Genomic DNA, 21,015 nt, shown 5'->3' with positions numbered 1-21,015 from the left:
GGACAGGGTAGTCTCCCACCAGAGAGCAGGTTAATTGCAGATGTCCAGCCCCTAACTCCCTCACCATACCTCCACAAAACCACTGATTTGTTAGGCGGATGGATTGGAGATCTGAAGCTTCGCTGTCTCTCACTACGTGTAATATTAGTATAATTTATTCTGCTGTTACATGTATTATTACGAGTATACTTCCACCTTCAGCTGAGTGAGAAATAATAATATTGAGGCTTTAGCAGATTTCAATAGAATGGCCCCACTGTGTAGAATTTTATTCCAAATATTTATTTGTCTTCTACACGATGTACTAAAATCTGATTAAGTGACAAGTTATATGACTACTAGCCCTAAAAGTCCCGTTCCTGCCTTGTCATGTGGGGAGCCACATATCTGCCCTTCCATATATCCACCTACTCCCTCAATCCATCCAACACTCACCCTTCCCAGCCACCTGTGCGACCCACCAAGCACACCGATCTCGGCTGTCCACCCTCCCCACCCATAAATGCCACCCACCAAGCTCACCTAACACTGCCACCCAACATATCTACTCACCCTGAACCCTCCCACCCACCCAACCCACCAACCCAACCACTCACCCAACTCACCAACCCAATCACCCATGCAGAGCACCTAGGCCACACAATCTTCTCAGCCACTCTGGCGACCAACACATTCCGATGACGCATCTTGCCTGCCAACCTCGATCATCCACCCTGCTCACCCAACAGTGCCATCCATGACATCAATCCATCCAGCCCTCCCACCATACTCACCCATTTCTCCCTGAATTCAGTGTAACTGCAGTGATTTCATGTTTAAAGCTGTTTGTGAGGAACATCACTTCTTTTTCTGGTAATGTTCCTCACACGATGCATGTAACGTGTGATGGAGCATATGGCTCACCAGAGTCGCTTACAAGATATCACAGGGCTACGTTAATAAGGTACTATGATGCCTATTTATAATATAAAGGTATGTTAGTGTTCTCCAATTCGTAAATTGTGTATGGGAAAAATGTTAAAAGAACGTCACACGCGTTTCTCCTGAAGTACTTCCACTGCAAGGTTGTGCCACAGTCTCACCCCAAAGTATATGTAAACAACTGTAGTGACAGTTACAACTCGGATAGATGCCATTTCAATAAAAACCAATGACAACATTCCAGACAAGTACATACTCAAGTCAGTGATGTTAGGAAAATCATTAATTTAAGCATAAATTTTTCTTCACTGACATGGTACAACATTTTTTTAATACCTCGCTCTCAGTGGACAGTTTAGAAACTTTTTTTGTCCAGACTCATAAAATTCAATATTTAAGCTTTCAGTTGATATCTATTTTTTATGTTTTTGATCAGTTTTGAGATTGACACTACAGGTTGACATTTTCATGTTACCATTTCACCCATGATGAAGTTTCTGATGACAGTATGTAGTTTTTTTTACTCCAGCTGTTATTACTTTTTAAACTATTCATAATTTTCACGAAGTGCACCATGAAGACTTCCACCTTCCAGTGTAGAACTACTGTATAAATAGCTAAACCGTAATCGCATTGGTCAGATGTTATAGGCCATATTTAATTACTTCAATTTTTAGAGGCTTTAATCATGTTAGGAGAGGCTTTGTGAACTGGCGGGGTATATTGTCTTCATTAACTGCTTCAGTACAGTACTAAGGTGTTCTTAATATCTGAACATCATCATCTGGTAGTGGCAAGAATAAAATAAATATGATGACCTCCAATTTGAAGTGTTTAATCTCCCTCAGTTCCTTGCAATTTTCTTTCTGTCTATGTCTGTCTATCTATCTGTCTATCTACCTGATATCAGGCCCCGTAACCCTGTAAGTGGTAGCCAAAAGCAGATCGCCTCCACGTTGCCCTGTCCTCTGCCATTTGGCTGTCTTTCCTCCCCCTCACTCTCTCTCATTTCTCTGCATCTCTCCATCTCGTCCTTGGTCTTCCCCTCCCCATCTCCCTTCACCTTGCTTAAAAACACTCTTCTAGTCAGTCTCTTTCTTCATCGTCCACCCTACCCATGGATGAAATAAATTCCTACAGACTCTCTAGCTAACAGCCTGTTGGTCAGTGATCTGTTCTTGGAAAGCAGTGGCTCATTTATCTTGGTAGCCATTGAGCCACCATCAGTGCATTCTATTATTTTGTTCTTGCTTACACCAGAGAATTTCATTCCGTCCACCAATCCATCCATCCATCATCTAATCAGAAACCTCTGACAATGAAAGGGATAACTAGGTATCTACCGATTGGACCTGGTTGCATGATCGGTAGTGTGTTTGGGTTGGGGTACACAGTAGCCTAAGTGCCATGGTTTGAGTCCATGAGGTGACCAAGAGTTTCCTGTCATGTAGATGCTACCAGGGGCATGGATAGGTCTCATACCCTTATATGTTCTGAACTAACAGTAGCTTAGCCTCGGACCTTAGTGCTCCGAATGGGACATAATGGGATGTGACATTTTTATATTCCTATGATAACTTTTGACTCTACAAGAGTGACAAGCCAAATGGGTTTCCTGCACACCAGGTAACCATTTACTATGCTGGGTGGTAACCATATAACCAAATTTTGGCACCGGGTGGTTTAGTGGGTAATTATGGCACTCCAATCAGATTGAGCCTGTGTAGGTTTATATCCAAGGGATGGTTGGGGTTTATTGCTCATGTAATGCCACTCAGGGATGATTGAGGCTGGTCACTCTCATCTTAAATGTCAGGACCAACTTGCCTAGCCCTGGGCTCCTACGCTCCTCCTGGGGCAACATAGAATTGGATGATGAATGAGTGAATGATAAATTTTGTGTGTTTATTTGTATTTTTATGGATGAGCAGTTGGCATTGTATTATTAAGAAAGAAAAAGTTACAGTACTTAATTGATAAATCTCTTTTTCATTGGATCAGCCTGGACAGATTCTTGATTTACAGGTGATGTACCTTGACAGGAGTGTGTTGTAATTGTTATAAGTTGCCCATATTAACCTTCTTTTACAAGTCCGGTGGTATCTCAGATTGCCACCACCGGCAGGGTAGGGCTGACGGCACAGGGTCCTCCCGGTCGCTATCAAGCGACTGTGCCAACAGCGACTAGTGCAAACACAGTTCATGCTGATCAGTGAAGAAGCTCAGGTTCGGCCCTGTACTTCACCAGTATCTGTGGTCTTAGTACCAGTTTGAATTCAGTTCATTTTTTTCTTCAGTCATTATCTCCTCTAGCCCTGTTTGTCACAGAATCCCAGATCTCACCCTTTACTGAAATATCTCTATTTTCTTTTCCTGGTTACCATCTCCTCACAAACTTCTGTAACAAGGGTGGCACCTGTTGTTATATCAAATCTGAATTAGCAGTTGACATTGTTTTGAACTACACTTCAACTAATTTTGATTTTTCACCATCCATCCATCCATCATCCAATCCTACATTGCCCCAAGAGGAGCGTAGGAGCCCGGGGCTAGGCAGTTGGTCTCAACATTTAAGATGAGAGTGACCAGCCTCACTCATCCCTGAGTGGCATTACATGAGCAATCAACCCCAACCATCCCTTAGATATAAACCTTCACCGGCTCAATCTGACTCGGGCGCAATAATTACCCGCTAAACCACCAGGTGCCAAAATTTGGTTATATGGTTACCACCCAGCATAGTAAATGGTTTCCTGGTGTACAGGAAACCATTTGGCTTGTCACTCAGTGTAGAGTCACCCACAGGCAGAAGGAAATGGAAAGAATGAAGAAAAGAAAGACAGAAGAGGGAGTGTAACGTCACCTGTGGGCAGAAGGACAAGGAAAGAATGAAGGAGAGAAAGACAGAGAAGGATGGAAGGAAAGAAGGATGGAAGAGAGGAAAGGGCAGACACCCGAGAGGAGCAGTACATCGAGTGAGTGGATGTTGAGCGCCCCCACCTACTACTAGATTTTTCACTATAAACTAAATTATGTAAACACAGTACAGTAAGACCTTACTATAACGGACTAATTGGGGCCCAAGCCATTCCGAAAAAAGCGAAATTCCGATGAAAGTGACATCTGAACTTTTTCCAATACTGTATCTACTATTTATTAGTGGACAGATATTGCCAGATTCCTATATTACCTTCAGTGTTACAGTACTAATATTCGTGTCTCCAAAAATATTGAAATTCTCAGTGTTTCGCTTAACAGTGACCTCAGCTGGATCTCTCATGCCAGATCACTTGCTAAATCCGTCTCAGAGAAACTTGGATTATTGTACAGAGTTCGTATCTTCTTTATTGACGAGCAGTTGGCTATAGTTTACAAGAGTCATGTGTGCTGTCAGCTGAAGTATTGCTCATCCTTGTGGAGTGGATTTGGGGAGGTTGCACTAAAGCAACTAGATAAAATTCAGAACAAAGCTGGTAGACTTATTAATAACTCTGCTGTTACAAGTAAATTACTGTACCTCCCCTACAGGTAAGAAGGCATGTTGGCTCCATTGCATTATTTTACAGACACTTTTATGGGAAATGCTCAGATGAAGTTTCATCCATTTTGCCACCTCTCCATGCCTTCCCCTGTGCTACACGGGCATCTGGTAGCGCTCATGACTGGACTGTCTCACTGCCATATTGCGGAACCTCTGCCTATCTGAAATCTAATATTCCCCAAACTGCATCTCTTTGGAACTCACTTCCCCAGAGTTGTCTCCCCCCAAAACTTCAACCTACAGCTGTTCATATCCAACTGTTACAGATTTTTCTATGAATGGAGGACACCAGTAATATGGCATATGGATTATTATTTATTTTTTTTATTCATTTGTTTTTCCTTCTGTTCTGTTATTTAAAAAAAAAAAAAAAAAAAAAAAGTCCACAAGATTATTTCCCATCCTCTCCTCAGTCAGCCACTACTGTATCATAGCTACAGTACCAAGCCTAGGTACTGTTGGGCATTTACATGCTGCATAACTTTAGAAATATCTGTTCAAATTCCAACTCAATGTTTTGTCATATAACAGTTGGGTACTGTATCTTTATGGGAATGCCAGCAGAATTTTTCATGTTTTTCTTCCATTTCTTATGGAATCAGTGCATAGCATAAATTTTGAACTGTCAGTATACTGTATAGTATAAGTAGTGGAGTGTTGTACAGTATTGCAGTGTTGAGACGTCAGAGGCTTTTCAGTCACTTGGTCTTTTAATTGCCCTTAATGGTTACATCCTCTGGTAGCCTACTGAACATTGATTTATATCATTGCAACTCTTATGGTGAATCTCTTTTTGTATCGTAACTATTTTACTCTGATGAGGAATTTTTATATAGTTCTGAATCCAACTTGGTATTAAATGATTAAATGCTTATTGTATCAGATTCAACAGTGTTAAGTATTAGCAAGCCTCACTTAAAGTATAATGCAAAATACTACCTTAAGTGAAACTACTTTAAGTGAGCACTACCTTACTTATGGTCCATGGCAGAAGGCTAAATAACATTTTGTGTGTGTGTGTGTGTGTGTGTGTGTGGGAGAGAGAGAGAGAGAGACTTCAAAACTGTGCCTTGAACTGTGAGCAACTTAGGTGGAACAGATGTGGTTTCATCAACAGCTTATTTGATTATGAAATAACTACAGTATTGTAAGTGACACAGCTGTACAAGAAAGCGCTCAGAGAGTGCTTACTTTCGCCAATGCCATTGCCACTAAAATGGATCCGGATCCATGGGTATATGATCCAGATGTGGATATGGATCCACCCCCAAATTTAATCAGTTTTTTCCTGGTCCATTGCCCACCTTTCCACAACATTTCATTGAAATTCAGTAAGAACTTTTTGAGATATTATGTGAGATATTCTGGATCCTCCCCCAAATTTAATAATTTCTCCCTTGCCGCATGGCTCGCCCTTCCACAAAATTTAATCAGAATCCATCTGTAACTTTTTTAGTATTCCCAGATCTGGATCCATGGATATAGCATCTGGATCCACCCCAAAATTTAATCAATACTTTCTTGGTCGCTGGTGCACCTTTTCACAAAGTTTCATTGAAATTCATGGAGAACTTTTGGAGATACTGTACTTTGTTAGATACTCCAGATCCGGATCCAGCCCAAAATTTAGTAATATATTCCTTGGACCATGGCCTGCCCATGCACAAAATTTCATCAAAATCCATTCATAACTTTTTGAGTAATCCAGCTAACAGGCAGACAGACAGACAGACAAACCAGTACTGGGTAAAACGTAGCCTCCTTGGTGGAGATAATGAGGACAAACACTCCCTACAGTAGCTGCATAATTGTAATAATGTATGTACAGTACAGTACAGTACCTGACTGCCTTTTTCACAAGTAATAGTTTGTTTTGTGGGCATAAGTACGGTCTTTCAAACACAGTGTGTCCAGGCATCTCGAAATGAATGGATCTTGAATTTGGCTCTCTTTTATCTTGTTTTTTTCTTGGAGGGAGCAATTTGCAGGCCTCTGGCCTTTGGTTCCTTCTTGCTTGCCTTAAAAAAAAAAAAGTAAGTTTCTTGGTATTTTTGGATATTTTTGTCACTTGATGTGTCATAACTAGGGTCTGTTATCTAACAGCTACTGATACTTTGTCTTATATTCACACAGGCCCTAAAACAGTGTTCTTCTGGGCTCCCTGTTTTAAGTGGGTAAGTACTCTCCTGTACTGTACAGAATACACTTGTTTAAGATCCTACACTTCCTTCTTCATGCAGACCCACAACACTACTTTGCACACCATCCAAAATAACTGAATGCCTCATTCTCAATAAAATCACACCCCATGTTCCCGTTGCTCCTTCACAACACAGATTCAGAGCACTACACTTTACAAACACCTTACTGACTAATCCCATACAAGCATCAGATGGCATCAACTCTGCAACACCTGCAGAGTGGACATTTCTCATAACAGTAGATATTAGTAAAGCCCTCAGTCTATCCCATGATGCAAACTGATCACCAAGATACTGTATACAACACAAACTTGGAGAACAACAACATACACTGGCTTGCCACCTATTTATGTGGTAGACAAGCACGTGTTACATTCCAGGGCAAGTCATTGTGAACAATAAACTTCCTCAGCGGAGTTCCACCAGGGTCTGTTCTCTCATCTTCACTCTCCAACATACTATATACATACATGATATTCTCACACCCTAACCACCCACAAACATAGCCTCATGTGCAGCTAACATCACCATAGCAACCACAAATCACATTGCAGACACAGCTTGCATACTGCAACAGGACCACCTCAACACACAGCAGACCTGGGTTGAGGCAACAGATGATTGCCCCAGCCAAATCCACCACTTCACATATTACCAGAAACACAAATACCGATACCCTCCCCACATAACACTTAACAATGTGTGTGTGCCACACACCCTTTCCACTAAGGTCCATGGAGTGACATATGATGCCGGACCCACCCTGAAGGCCCATGTATGTGACAACGAGGCTGTGTACCTCCAGACTTGTTGCTCTGAGGACAACTACCTGTACAATGCCAGACTTTGGGGGGGGGGGGGAAATCACCTTACACCACAAGCATTACATTAGATCAGTGATAACCTGTGCCTCCCCTGCATGGGCATCCATCCTGTCTAATACCATTTATAACATCTTACAAATCATACAGAACATTGCCCTATGCATCACCACTCGCTGCACCAAAAACACTTTGACAGCCCGCTTACCCTCGGAAACTAAAACCCTCCCTGTCAGAGATTACCTTGATGTGAAGGGCACCCAATTTTGCAGCAACCTGTGCCAGTACAAAGCACCCCCGTCACTACATGACAAACATACACAACAAACATAGGCACATACAATGGTCACCAGATGAGTATTATCAAATCCCCTACAACAATATCCCACCTCCAGACATTCCAACACTAGCAATGAAGAAGTACCTACATACTTCATGCTGAGGCCAATACAACACCTTGATCAAAACACCATTCTACAACATCCCCCCCCCCCCTGAATTCCACCTATCAGAGGTGTCCATAAATAGAGATGATCAGGTTCACCTAGCTAGGTTTATAGCAGGACATCACCCAGCCTGCCTCAACTACCAACTTAGATGTGGGTTGGATAGGATCACAGGTGACGCTTGCCTGGCCAGTGGAATGGGCCACAGCATAACACATATTGGAGCACTATGCAGCACATGCCACTCTGAGATGCAGACTCAACATCAACTCTGTAGAGAATCTGTAGAACAACTCCATATAGGTAGTTGCTACCTGTGTTTGACAGGTCTGCTTGATCAGATGGACTGGGATTGAGGAACAATAGCAACAACTGTGATGTCTTTTTCAGTTCCTTCTTGTCTTACCTGGGCAGTTTTACTCAGCTCAGAGGAGGCTTTTGGAATTGGAAGCAGGATTGGGTACAACCATCTTTAACCAGTTTGGTACTAAAGAACTCTCCAAACCTAAATAATAATTGCATGGTGGCAGCAAGAATAAGATGCCGATGATGTCCTTAGCCTCAAAGGCTTAACAAGGCCATCTTCTTCTCTGTTGTGCAGTTTTCTTTTGCAGTCATCTGGGGAGCGGGGTGGCTTAGTGGTAGAGCGTGTAACTTGAGATCGCGAGGTGAAGAGTTCGTGCCGCATCTGGGTAGCTTCCTTTGCTGGGAGGGGTAGTGCCCTCCTGTAATCCTAGCAGGGCTGTGTGATCTATCCAGAACTAGCTCGGGGGTATAATCCCTTTGGAGTCATCTGAGCATGCATGACATTTAGTTATTATTAACATTATTATTATTATTATTATTATTATTACAGTATTATTATTGTTCATCTGCTGCTGCTGTCCTAACTTGACCCACAATAAAAAATGAGATGGTAGGATACATAATCAAGAAGGTGAGAGCACAAACGTAGGAAAATAATCAACAGAGTTCCCCAGTGACATGGACTACACATCATTCAGGCCTGCACATCTTGACTCCACCTCACAGTCAGAAATAGTTCACATATTCTTTGTAGTGGCTTTTTTTTTTTTTTAGATGTGCATCACAAAAGCCTGTGGGATAGTCATTCTATCAGCTACTAAACTCATTTTGTGTCCATATCCATGCATATTTTATCCATTGTTTTGCTTCCTTAGCTTTATTACTTCAATATTATGCATATACATTTACCGCAGCCAACAGCTGTCCATGTGCATGGCCTTTCATACTTTGTCTTAATTTTAAACTCGCATGTATAACATCATCACCCTATCAGTATCAGTACTTGCTGTATGACCATACCGTCTAAGTCTACCATCTGATTATAGCTGGATTGTCCAGCATGATGTAATAGTAGACATAGTGCCATAATAAGTGAGAAAAAGTGAGGCTTGAAATGTGAGGAAGTTTAGTTATTTGCAAGGAATCAAAATACCTTAGAATGAAGTGTGCACAGAGGATCCCCATACTTTTTTTTTTTTGTATAAACAGCAGAATCATTTATATTAAAAATGAAAAATATGAAAGATCTGTAGATGGTTGCTTATGAATAGTCAGGATTTTGAAGCCTTGAATAATTTGTGAAAGGTGTGTGGTTCATTTCACTGCCCATGCTGTTTGCTAATTCTCCCATGTCTTGTCTTTCTCTGTTTTGTTTTTGGATCCTACATCAATCTATCTCTCAGGTGGGACCTGAGGTTGAAATGATTGTGCCAAAATTTTCATATGTGGATAATAGCACCAACATACACTGTGCTTTCTTATTTTGTAAGGTTATCATTGATTGGATGCCCAAGTTACTTTCATTTTTAGGGTTTACCTTGTTTCAGTATTTTGTTAGTTTTTGGTATATTCCCACTTGATTTTTTAGTGGTAGTTGGTACACTCACCATCCACTCACTTGATATAGTGCTGCTCTCGGGTGATTGCCTTTTCCTCGTCTTCCTTCCTTCTTTCCATCCTTCATCTTCTGTCTTTCCTTCATTTTTTCCTCTTCCTTTTGTTTACAGGTGACTCTGCACTGAGTGAAAAGCCAAATGGTTTCCTATACACCAGGAAACCATTTACTACATTGGATCGCAACCATATAACCAAACTGTGGCGTCTGGTGATTTAGTGGGTAATTAAGGCGCTCCAATCGGATTGAGACTGGGCAGGTTTATATCCAGGGAGTGATTGGGGTTTATTGCCCAGGTAATGCCACTCAGGGATGAGTGAGGCTGGTCACTCTCATCTTAAATGCCAGGACCAACTTGCCTAGCCCTGGGCTGCTACACTTCTTATGGGGCACCATAGGACTGGATGAGAAATGAAAATGAATGAATGAATCCTACTGGATTCCTTCCATTTGAGATTCCTTATGTCATACATAACTAACTACCTTAGCAGTTGACATGACAGCTAATTCTCATTAAATTAATAGTAGATATATTATCAGAGTTCTGTCTATCTATTTATTGCCAGACGCCTTAATCCCGTAAGGGGTGGCCACAGACAAATCGCTTCCTTGTTGCCGTCCCCTGCCATTTCACTCCCCTGCTCCCAATTCACACCCCCCTCTCTCATAAACCTCTCCATTCCATCCCTCCATCTCATCCTTGGCCTCCCCCTCCCTCTCCACCTCTCTCACATACACTCTCCTCATCAGTCTCTCACTCTCCATCCTCTCCACATGGCCAAACCACCTCAGTGTGTTTCTCGTAATGCTTCCTATCACATTCACATCCTCGCCACAATGCTCCTTCACATCCTTATTTGTCAGTCCATCTCTCCATGTGACTCCATAGGTTCCCCTCGAATAACTCGTTTCCACTGCTCTCACTCTTGACTTCTGTCCCTCCAACAAGGCCCAAGCTTCACTTTCATACGTTAGAGTTGGTATCACAATCCTGTCATGTAATAACTTTTTCACTTCCATGCTCGCTTCCCTGTTTCTATCACTGTTTTCAAGGAATCAGCAACCTTTCTTCCTTGTTGCACTCTTCAAACTTCCATCCTTACTCATCACACTACCCAAGTACTTAAATGCACTCACACTTTCCAGTTCCTCCTCATCCAACCACACTGTACATTCACTGACTTCATTTCTCTCAAAGACCATAACTTTACTCTTCCCTACATTCACCTTTAGATTCCTTTTCTTACACGCTCTCCCAGACTCATCCACCAAGCCTTGCAGCTCTCCTTCAACTTCACTTAACAACACAGTATTATCTGCAGCCAACAGTACAGGGAGTTTTCAGACACTGCCCTCTCTCATTAGGACTTCTCCAACATCCACTGCCCTACATTGTATCTCTTTTATAACCTCATCCATATACAGAGTGAACAACCATGGAGACATGACACATCCCTGTTTCAGTCTAACCTTCAAATAGAAAAATACACTTGGTTCTCCATCCACATGCACTGCAGCATTAGCACCCTCATACATACTCTTCACAGCATTTAGCAGCTTCCCATCTACTCCATATATTCTTAATACTTTCCACAGTCCTAGTCTATCCACCCTGTCATATGCTTTCTCCTGATCCATGAAGGCTGCATACAGCTTCTTTCCCTTCTCTAGAAACTTTTCCATTAAAGATCAAAGAATGCGTATCTGATCTACACAACCTCTTCCATTCCTGAAACCTTCCTGTTGTTCGCCAACTAATTCCTCTGTTATTTCTGTAACTCTGTCAATAAGTATCCTACCATATATTTTTCCCGTTACACTAAGAAGACAAATGCCCCTATGATTACCACACACTTCATTTTCCCCTTTTCCTTTGTACAAGGGAATAATTACTCCTGACTTCCAATCCTCCAGGACTCTACCTTCCTCCTAGGCCAGTCTGCACATCTTCCACATCCATTCTACTACTATCTCTCCCCCATGTTTCAGCATTTCACCACACACTCCATCAGTTCCTGGGGCTTTCCCCATTTTGACTTTCTTTGCTTCCACAACAATCAGAGTTACTACTCAGTAAAGTTATTGTAATATTTTAAGTGATATAACATTAATAGTGTATTTATACATGCAGGGGTTGGTGATTGCTGGGCTGGGAGATGTAACGAGGCCAGCTGAGAAACTGTCTGCCTCACAGTCATCAGCCCTAGCAGCCACAGGAACCATTTGGTCCAGGTAAGAGGTTCATCCATGTACAGTCAGGGATGAAAATTTGCCTACTGTTCCCAGCCCTGGCAGCCATGGGCACCATTTGGTCCAGGTGAGAGGATGCACCATGTACAATTGGGGATGAAAGCTTGCCTACTGCTACACTGCTTGTACTTCACAATTGGGGAATGCTTGTAACTTTCCTTCTTAGTGGATCACATCAAAAAGAATCATTGGCAGAGTAGTATACTTAGCCTTTCAACTTAGAAGTATAGCTACCTCTCAGCATACAAATATGTATTAGCTAATCGATATGAGAATAATAAGAAATGAAATATCAGTAGATCTTTCCCCATCTGTCCAAAGTATTCATTAATCCATCCATTCCTTTACTATTCCTTCATATCAGGACTAAAGGGGCCCAGGGCTGGACTACTCATTACAGACCTTCAAGGGAAGGATGACTAGTTTGCCCCTTAACTGAATTATGTGAGCAAAGAGCTTCAATCATCACTCAAACTAAGACCAATAAGGGCCACATTCAGTTGATGTACCTCAACTCACTAAGCCATTGCATGTCCATTTGTTGGCTGTTTGGTTACCACCTAGTGCAGTAAATGTTGTTAGGGGTTACAGGAGACCATTTCTCGTTTCACTTAATGCAGAGTCACCAGAGTACATCAAATAAGTGGATGTTAGGTAGCTACATGTTCATGTTCAGGATTGTAACTCCAACACATTATCTCTACAGTACATTTCCCAGTTACCATAGCCTAACCATACACAGCATCTCACTAAAACTCGCCAGAGTCTACTTGTTATAACCTGCCACATCCCGGCAAATTTTTCACCAGTGACCCCCCCCAATCCCGGCAGATTTTTAATTTTTTTATTTGATTTTTAATTTTTTTTGGCTAAAACCTCCGCATTTTATGAGACACATCGAAAATTCAGAGAGAAAATGCTCAGTTGAGTTTAGAAATGCCGATTCACGTAACAGTACCCTCACCTTGGTACCATGTTCTCTCAGGCCAGGCTCCAGAGATGTTTTCTATGGGAGGGGTAACGATTCCAAACCACTCATAATAGGTAAATATTTATTTATTTGGTATGAATTTATATGTAGTGCAAGAGTATATTGGTTTTCACACAATAATATAGGGGATATAAGCGTTGTTCACTCACCAAACACATCAACATATGGCACCTTCCTTTGTAATGTTACCGCCTCATCACTTGTGCTTGTTTCTTCCTTTGTCCTCCACCTCGGGAATCTCTTTCACCTTGAATTTCCTCATTTAAGAGACCGTGGTGCGACATGTCTTTACTGGCCAGGTCACTGCTAACAGGCGAGTTGCCGAGAATGGCATGCGGGGTCAGGTGGGGCCAGGCAGTATCCCCACCTGGCGTTGGATAGAGGAAGGTCTCCCACATATGCCTACCAAAAATCACCCATGAAAGTTGAAAAATGTGCAAATGACGGACCTCGCAATTGCAAAACGTATGGATACGTTATCGGGTGTCATTGTGACAAAACGTGGTGACGTATCCATATGTCAACGGGACGCCTTGGGTTAAAGTGTATTTTTAGGTTATTACCAACAGATTTTATTAAAACTAGGCAGAATACACCTTAAACTAGTGCATTTTGAGAGAGTTCACTAAACTGTGAATAACCAAAAGCAGCAAAATCACAACTGCAAAAAATAAGGAATGGCTTATCCTGCAGATGGTGCAGTTACCTGCCTTAGGACCCCCACTTCATGAAGAAGAATGGCCAAATAAAAACATTTCTGTAATCATGTTATATATAATTGCAGTTAGTGATACAGTATACATTCAAGGCTTCTAACACTGTAGAAAAATTAATTATATCAGTGTATGTTTAGGTGATAAAGACTGCATAGGTGAGTAGGGAGTAATTGTGATGTCATTTGATGATAGCATTACACAAGGATGGCTTGTTGCCACCTTCCATGACATCAAGCATGAAACTAGAATGCTGGTGGTTGATGGTGTAAAGAGCATTGGGCAGCTGCTATGAGGTAACACTGCTGTACATGTTTTCCCAGCTGTGTGGTGTAAAACTCAATGTGCTTTAGTCAAGGGTTCAGCCAGGGCTGTTGCTTACACTTTCCTGTTAACACAGCTGAAGCTGTGGCTCACACTGCACAGATTAATGGGAAAAATTGGGTCATGTGAAACAGCCAAGCACTGCATGTTGCTACAATCCCTATTTTTATAAGTTTACAGTAATAAGCTACCTTTTACAGGATAATGTAAGAAATTTTCAGTTAAATTAAACACCGGATAACAGAAAGAAAAGTGGCCATTAATTGTAAAAGTGGAATTAGATGATGTGTAGCCGTGGTGGCAGGCATTAAATACTGTTGCCAATATCCTTCTGCGTGAAATTTGTATTGAGGTTACTGGATATTAATATGTTGGTGATATTTTAGCATGAGATGATGGATGGGCTTTATCGTGTGGTAGAGCATATACATACCATAAATGTGTTAATGCAAAACTAGTTTGGTGCAGTAAGATAGGGCTTGATAATCATTTATTTGAATATGCACTAGTAAACAAGGAATCTGGGAAAGTTAGAGTTTTTGGGAACATATAAATGTATTAACTTGTTCAATTCAGTGATGAACTTCTTTAGTTTATTCTAGCAGTGTCCAGGTTATTTTGTTTTGCTTACAAAAGACAGTCATATGCAGAATTGCAGATGTAATAATTTCTGATTAGTATTTTTTTTTTTTTTTTTTTTTTTTACATAGTTTAAGTGACCACAGTATACAGTAGTGCAGTTCTCTTCATCGTCATCACTTATTCTCTCCCCAGGTATTCTTTGGTGATCACCCCAAGAAACTGGAACTTGTTCAGTGTCAACGTCTTTGTAGCCATGACGGGAATATATCAGCTTGTCCGGATCTTCTTGTAAGTTTTTATTGAGGTTGGGTATTTGTAAATGTACAGTGAGCCCATAGTCATCACTAATTGGTATTGCACCTAGTGCGTGGTAACAAAATTGGGTAATAACGAAAGCATAAAACCAATGGGATTTGTCCTAATTAGCACTGGGCACCCCTCTTGTTAACCCAAATTTTCCCTTGTACAACAGTTTAGACAAGCTAAATATTTATGGTAAGTGTCAGAAACATACACAGGCATGGTAGTGTTGATAGGAAATGATGAAACTCCTCCATCCATCTTTCCATCCATCCTCTTCTGTCTTTCTCTCCTTCATTCTTTCCTCATCCTTCTGCCTATGGGTGACTCTACACTGAGTGACAAGCCAGATGGTTTCCTGTGCACCAGGAAACCATTTACTATGCTGGGTTGAAACCAAATAACCAAATTTTGGTGCCTGGTGATTTAGTGGGAAATTATGTCACCCAAATCAGATTGAGCTGGTGAAGGTTTATATCCAAGGGATGGTTGGGGTTTATTGCTCATGTAATGTCACTCAGGGATGAGTGAAGCTGATCACTCTTATCTTAAATGTCAGGACCAACTTGCCTAGCCCCGGGTTCCTACACTCCTCATGGGGCAGCGTAGGATTGGATGATGGATGAATGGATGGATAGAGGGATGAAAAGGGCACACTAAGGAAGACACACATACCATAGAGAAACCTGAGATGGGCTTGAAGTAATGGGTTCAGAGGTGAGGGTGTGGAGAGTTAGTAATTGCCCCCATCTGGGATTAACTCTACAAGTAGGGCCCCATCTTTGAATCCCTCAGAGCCATCAGAAACCACAGATTTTGCACCATCATTGTCCGCAGAAGCCAGCTCTGGTGTTTGAAAATTGAAGTTTGTTAGCCAAAAAATAGGCAATAACATTAGGAGTGCAAATTTTCATCTAACAGTGACAGCGAAAACTGCTATGACCAAGTAAGCAATAACCATGAAATCACTGTACAGTACTGTAGTTTGTGGATGATTTAGAGTGCCAGTGAGATATGCTGTGTGTCAGCAGAGTGCATCTTGGAAATGTAAATGTGTTAACTTGAACTGTATGAGCGTGTTTGTCAGAAAATTATTTTGCTGTATGATTTTCTGGTACATTTTGAATGTTTTTCACATAATTTATAATGATTGGGATGTGCATGGTGACACAGCATGTTGTTGACAGAGAACCCTCTCCGCTGGCAGACCCGTATCCCATTTGCTACAATGACGTAACCTGTACATCATTTCTAGGCAAGAGGAGCATACAAGGCTGTATGCAGGACTTTAAAAGCCACCGCTTTACTATGGGGATAGCAGAGGGCAGTTTAAAGCTTTCTTGCTTCTCCTCCTACAACTCTTATATGCTATTGATGGGGAGATAAACTCAAGGCAAAGTGGTTAAGGGGTAAGCTTTTGCCAAACAGGTTAACTATCATGCTCCTGTGAAGAGGGAACCTGTTGTTAAAAGTTCATAGATCCTGGAAATGTGAGTAACTGATACTGTATTATGAAGTATACCTGGAATTATCATTAGAGAATATCTGGGATAAATTTTGTGCAGTTGCACTTTGCTGTACAATGATAATGCATTGAGGGAAAACCCTTTGCATACCGTAAAATGGGGTAACTTCACACGGGTAACGTCAGACATTTCTGGGTAAAATATAATAAGCCAGAGTTATAGGAATATGGCTCTTTATTATGGAAAAGTAAAAACAAGGACAGTTAGGATAATCCTTAAGGTATGGTATATATAGCTTCTGTGGAACTGACATGAATATATGTACATGAACTAATGTTTGCAGAACTGGTGAAAAATTTCTCGTTTTTATTAACCCTGGAAAACTTTGTGCAGGACAAACAGGGATAGTTGTTTGAATACGAATATGATGATTTTAAAGTAAATTTGTTGTAGATAACATATGCTAAATGATTTTACAGAATGTTCCTGTATAATCTTCTGACAATAGTAACAATAGCAATATCTTTCTTTCCCAAAAGAAATATATAATTTTGACACATGGAAAAACATGTGTAACTTCAGACAGTGAAGCTATTGTGCAGTGAAGCAATTATGCAAAGTCAGTATACTTACAACAGACAAAATACCATGAACAAAGACAAACCTATCCCCTACTAAGAAAAGAAAGTACCGGTACACCAGTTGTGTGTCCAAAGGATCTTTGAAAAAAGCAAAGAATGATGTTGAACACAAAAATTTGAGTGTCCAACAAGCAGCAAAGAAATAGAATTTAGGAAAAATTATTTTGCTTGTTTATATTAAAGGTATCCAAAGCAAATCAGTGGGACATCACACAGCTTTAAGTCATAAGGAAGCATGCTGTTGTGTCAGAGGATAGTAACTCTGACAGAGTGGGGCTTCCCTCTTGACATACTGGATCTAAGGATGCTCGTGAAGGCATACCTTGAGAAGCTAGGGGTTGCAGTGTCTCGCTTTACAAACAGTGTTGTAGGCCAGGATTAGGGACTTTCGTTTCTGAAACAGCACACAGCAGTCCTCACGAGACGGGTGTCGCAAAATATGAAGACAGAAAGGGCTAAAGTAACTGGGGCCACACTAACTCAGTTGTCCAATAACTTCAGAGATACCCTGGAAGGAATGTCTCCAGAGAACATAATAAATTATGATGGAACAAATCTCACTGATGATCCTGGAAAGACAAAAATTGTAGGGAAGAGTAAAGTGATGGTCTTTGAGAGAGGTGAAGTCAGTGAATGTACAGCGAGGTTGGATGGTGAGGAATTGGAAAATGTGAGTACGTTTAAGTACTTGGGTAGTGTGATGAGTAAGGATGGAGGTTTGGAGGGTGAAGTGCTTGAAAGGGTACAGCAGGGAAGAAAGGTTGCTGGTTCTTTGAAAGCATTGATAAGAAACAGGGAGGTGAGCATGGAAGTGAAAAAGTTACTACATGACAGTATTGTGATACCAACTCTAACGTATGGAAGTGAAGCTTGGACATTGTTGGAAGGACACAAGTCAAGAGTGAGAGCAGTTGAAATGAGTTATTTAAGGGGAGCCTGTGGAGTCACGTGGAGAGACAGGCCAACGAATGAGGATATAAAGGAGCGTTGTGGTGTGGATGTGGATGTGATAGGAAGCGTTATGAGGAACACACTGAGGTGGTTTGGCCATGTGGAGAGGATGGAGGGTGAAAGACTGACGAAGAGAGTGTATGTGAGTGAGGTGGAGGGGGGAAGAGGGAGGGGGAGGCTGAGGATGAGATGGAGGGATGGGGTGGAGAGGTATATGAGAGAGGGGGGTGTGAGTTGGGAGCAGGGCAGTGAAATGGCGGGGGACAGGGCGACTTGGAGGCGATTTGTTTGTGGCCACCCCAAACGGGATTGAGGCGTCTGGCAATAGATAGATAGATAGAATCCTCATAAATCGCGTGTTTATAAATCACGGATTCGTAAATCACAGCTAAGTGGCTGTCAGATTGCCGGCACCCCTAAATCGCTGTTAAGTCACAAAAATCGCAGATCTAGGCACCGAAGTGGGCCTTTTCCGAGGAGAATCGTAAACCGCAGCATTCAATTTGAAAATCGCGACCCAACAACCAATCACCATCCGTCCCTGGTGGCAAGTGTGCATACTAATGCTGCCACGTTGTTGTTCTTCCCGCCAGTCTGCACACTACAGACCATCGCTGTGGAGTATGAGAGCTACCTGCCTTTTTTTGTGCACCTTCCCCCTGCCTCCTACCTTCCATGGCCCCTCCCGAAGCCCCGATGAAACTCTGTAAGCAGTATGGCATCAAGAAGCAGCCTCCGTTGTCGTACAGTCAACTTTTGGAGCTCATTTGTCGTGTTGAGAAGGGAGCACCCCCACCTCATGCTGACAGGTTCTAAGTTCTTCCCAAAACCACCCCACTCCATTCACTTAAGCATTATCGTCATAGGATTCAGGTGAGATCCCTTAACATTGCTTATTTCTATTAAATACATGCACTGAATATTCCTAAGCCGACTCCGCTCTTTCTTTACCCCTGCACAATTGTTGACTCTATACAGGGGTTTTATCCGCCCCTGTGTGGAGTACAACTCTCATGTGTCGGGAGGCTCCCCACATACAGCTCTTCTCCATAGGGTGGAGTCAAAGGCTTTTCGTCTCATTAACTCTCCTCCTCTTACTGACTCCCTTCAACCTCTGTCTCTTCGCCGCACGGTTGCATCTTTATCTCTTTTCTATCGCTACTTTAATGGTCACTGCTCCTCTGAACTGTCTGCTTGCATTCCTCCACCTCTACGACGGGCTCGTAGCACCCGTCTGGCAGCAAACTCTCATCCCTTTTCTGTCCAACTCTCTAACGCAAGAGTTAACTGTTACTCCCAGTCTTTCATTTATGCAACAGGTCAGCTCTGGAACTGTCTCCCTCTGTCTGTATTTCCTGCTGCCTATGATCTCCAGTCTTTCAAATGCAGTGTGTCCAGGCATCTCAAAATGATCGGATCTTGAATTTGGCTCTCTATTGTATTTTGTTTTTCTCTTGGAGGGAACTGTAACTGCGGGCTCATGGCCTTTGGTTCCTACTTCCTCGCATTTTAAAAAAAAAAAAAAAAAAAAAAAAAAAAAAAAAAAAAAAAAGGTAGGGTGCTGTGGGGGGTGGTTGGCCAAAGTCCAGACCCAAATTAATTTTTCACGTGAGTTATTATTTATAAACCACGGAATTTGTAAATCACGGCAGTGGTCCTGACCCAAATTGCCGTGATTTGCGAGGATTGAGTGTAGTTAGAAGAGGCACCAAGTGTCCATGAACTTGACAAATCGTCAGTATCTGTTATGTTCTCTGGAACAGCTTTTTGTCATTTATTGCCTCATGTTGTGTACAAGGTTGTTCACCTTTATGACACCTGGACAGGAGGAGGATCCCCAGGGATGAGGCATAATAATTCATCCAGTGGATGGTTCGAGGCTTGCAGTTTCAGTGACTGGTTTCATGAAATTATCTTGTCCTATGCCAAAGACAGAACAGGTAGAGTTGTTATGATAGGTGATAATTTAGCAAGCCATGTCAGTGTAAGTGTAGTAAAAACATATGGAAAGATTAACATTTCCTTTTTTCTGGTAACCCCAAAGAACACCCATTTAACCCAGCCCTTGATGTTGCTGTATTTGGACCATTAAAAAGACACTGGCATCAGGTGTTGGAAGACTTCAAGAAAAGTACTGTAGGTGGGCTAGGTAATGCCTAACCAGAAGACTGTTTCCATTTCTTCTGTGTGAGCCGATGGACAAAATCAAGGGGTCTGTTAAAGATAACCTCCAAAATGGGTTTAGAAAGTGTGGTATACATCCCCTTGATCCAGATCAAGCAATATCCCGACATCCATAGGAACCGTCTGTCCATGCCCTGGATATATCAGTTTTGACACTCTAAAGGAAATGAGGCATGGCCCAGGGGAGACAGATTCAAGCACAACTGGACCCAAGTTCACACAGAAGCGGAAGAAGTGGCTGAATGTTGCACCTGGTCAAAGCATGTCTACAAAATCCCTAAGAGCTGAGGATTCAGAACTGAAGACAGAGGTGAGGAACATGATGTGGATGACCCACAAGAACTACAGCCTGATTCCTCCATCCAAGACCCAACAGTAGAGAGGCCACCACATCCTGGCACCTCTACTCAGTTCTTTAGAACAGAGATAACATCAAAGCCAGCTGAGCCAGGCACCTCTACCCAAAATTATACCAGTACAACAGAGAAGGCAAGGCAACCAGGCATCTCTACCCAGGTCCCTACAGCAGAGATGGCACTGCATCCAGGTACCTCAACCTAGAGACCAGCCAGCCACTACACTGGAGAAGTTGTGCCGTGAAACTGGGTAGTTGTGAGGGTTCATTTTGATGAAAGTAAGACATTAAAGTACTGATATTTTATTGCAGTTGTTGTAAAATTTTAATCTGAAATTTGTGTTAGGTTCTTGCAACGTGTTAAGGGTACATGTCATACATTTGTAAATCCTGAGATGGAGGACTAC

At 41.9% G+C, this 21,015-nt stretch overlaps 1 protein-coding gene across 1 annotated transcript in view; it reads left to right on the top strand.

The window, feature by feature from the left end:
* LOC145412803 (mitochondrial pyruvate carrier 2-like) overlaps positions 1-21,015 on the top strand; it is a 42,326-nt gene that overhangs the window by 7,023 nt on the left and 14,288 nt on the right. Inside the window, exons 2-4 of the mRNA XM_080282585.1 lie at positions 6,596-6,636; positions 11,983-12,083; positions 14,904-14,999. Coding sequence (XP_080138711.1) covers positions 6,596-6,636; positions 11,983-12,083; positions 14,904-14,999 — 238 coding nt within the window. The remainder of the gene's footprint in view (positions 1-6,595; positions 6,637-11,982; positions 12,084-14,903; positions 15,000-21,015) is intronic.

Source organism: Coenobita brevimanus, chromosome 94 (assembly GCF_032717465.1).
Source record: "Coenobita brevimanus isolate Jiangsu-jjx chromosome 94, ASM3271746v2, whole genome shotgun sequence".
In the NCBI taxonomy this organism is placed as follows: Eukaryota; Metazoa; Arthropoda; class Malacostraca; order Decapoda; family Coenobitidae; genus Coenobita; species Coenobita brevimanus.
The sequence above is the reverse complement of the archived record's forward strand: the minus strand, read 5'-3'. Positions and strand labels throughout refer to the sequence as shown.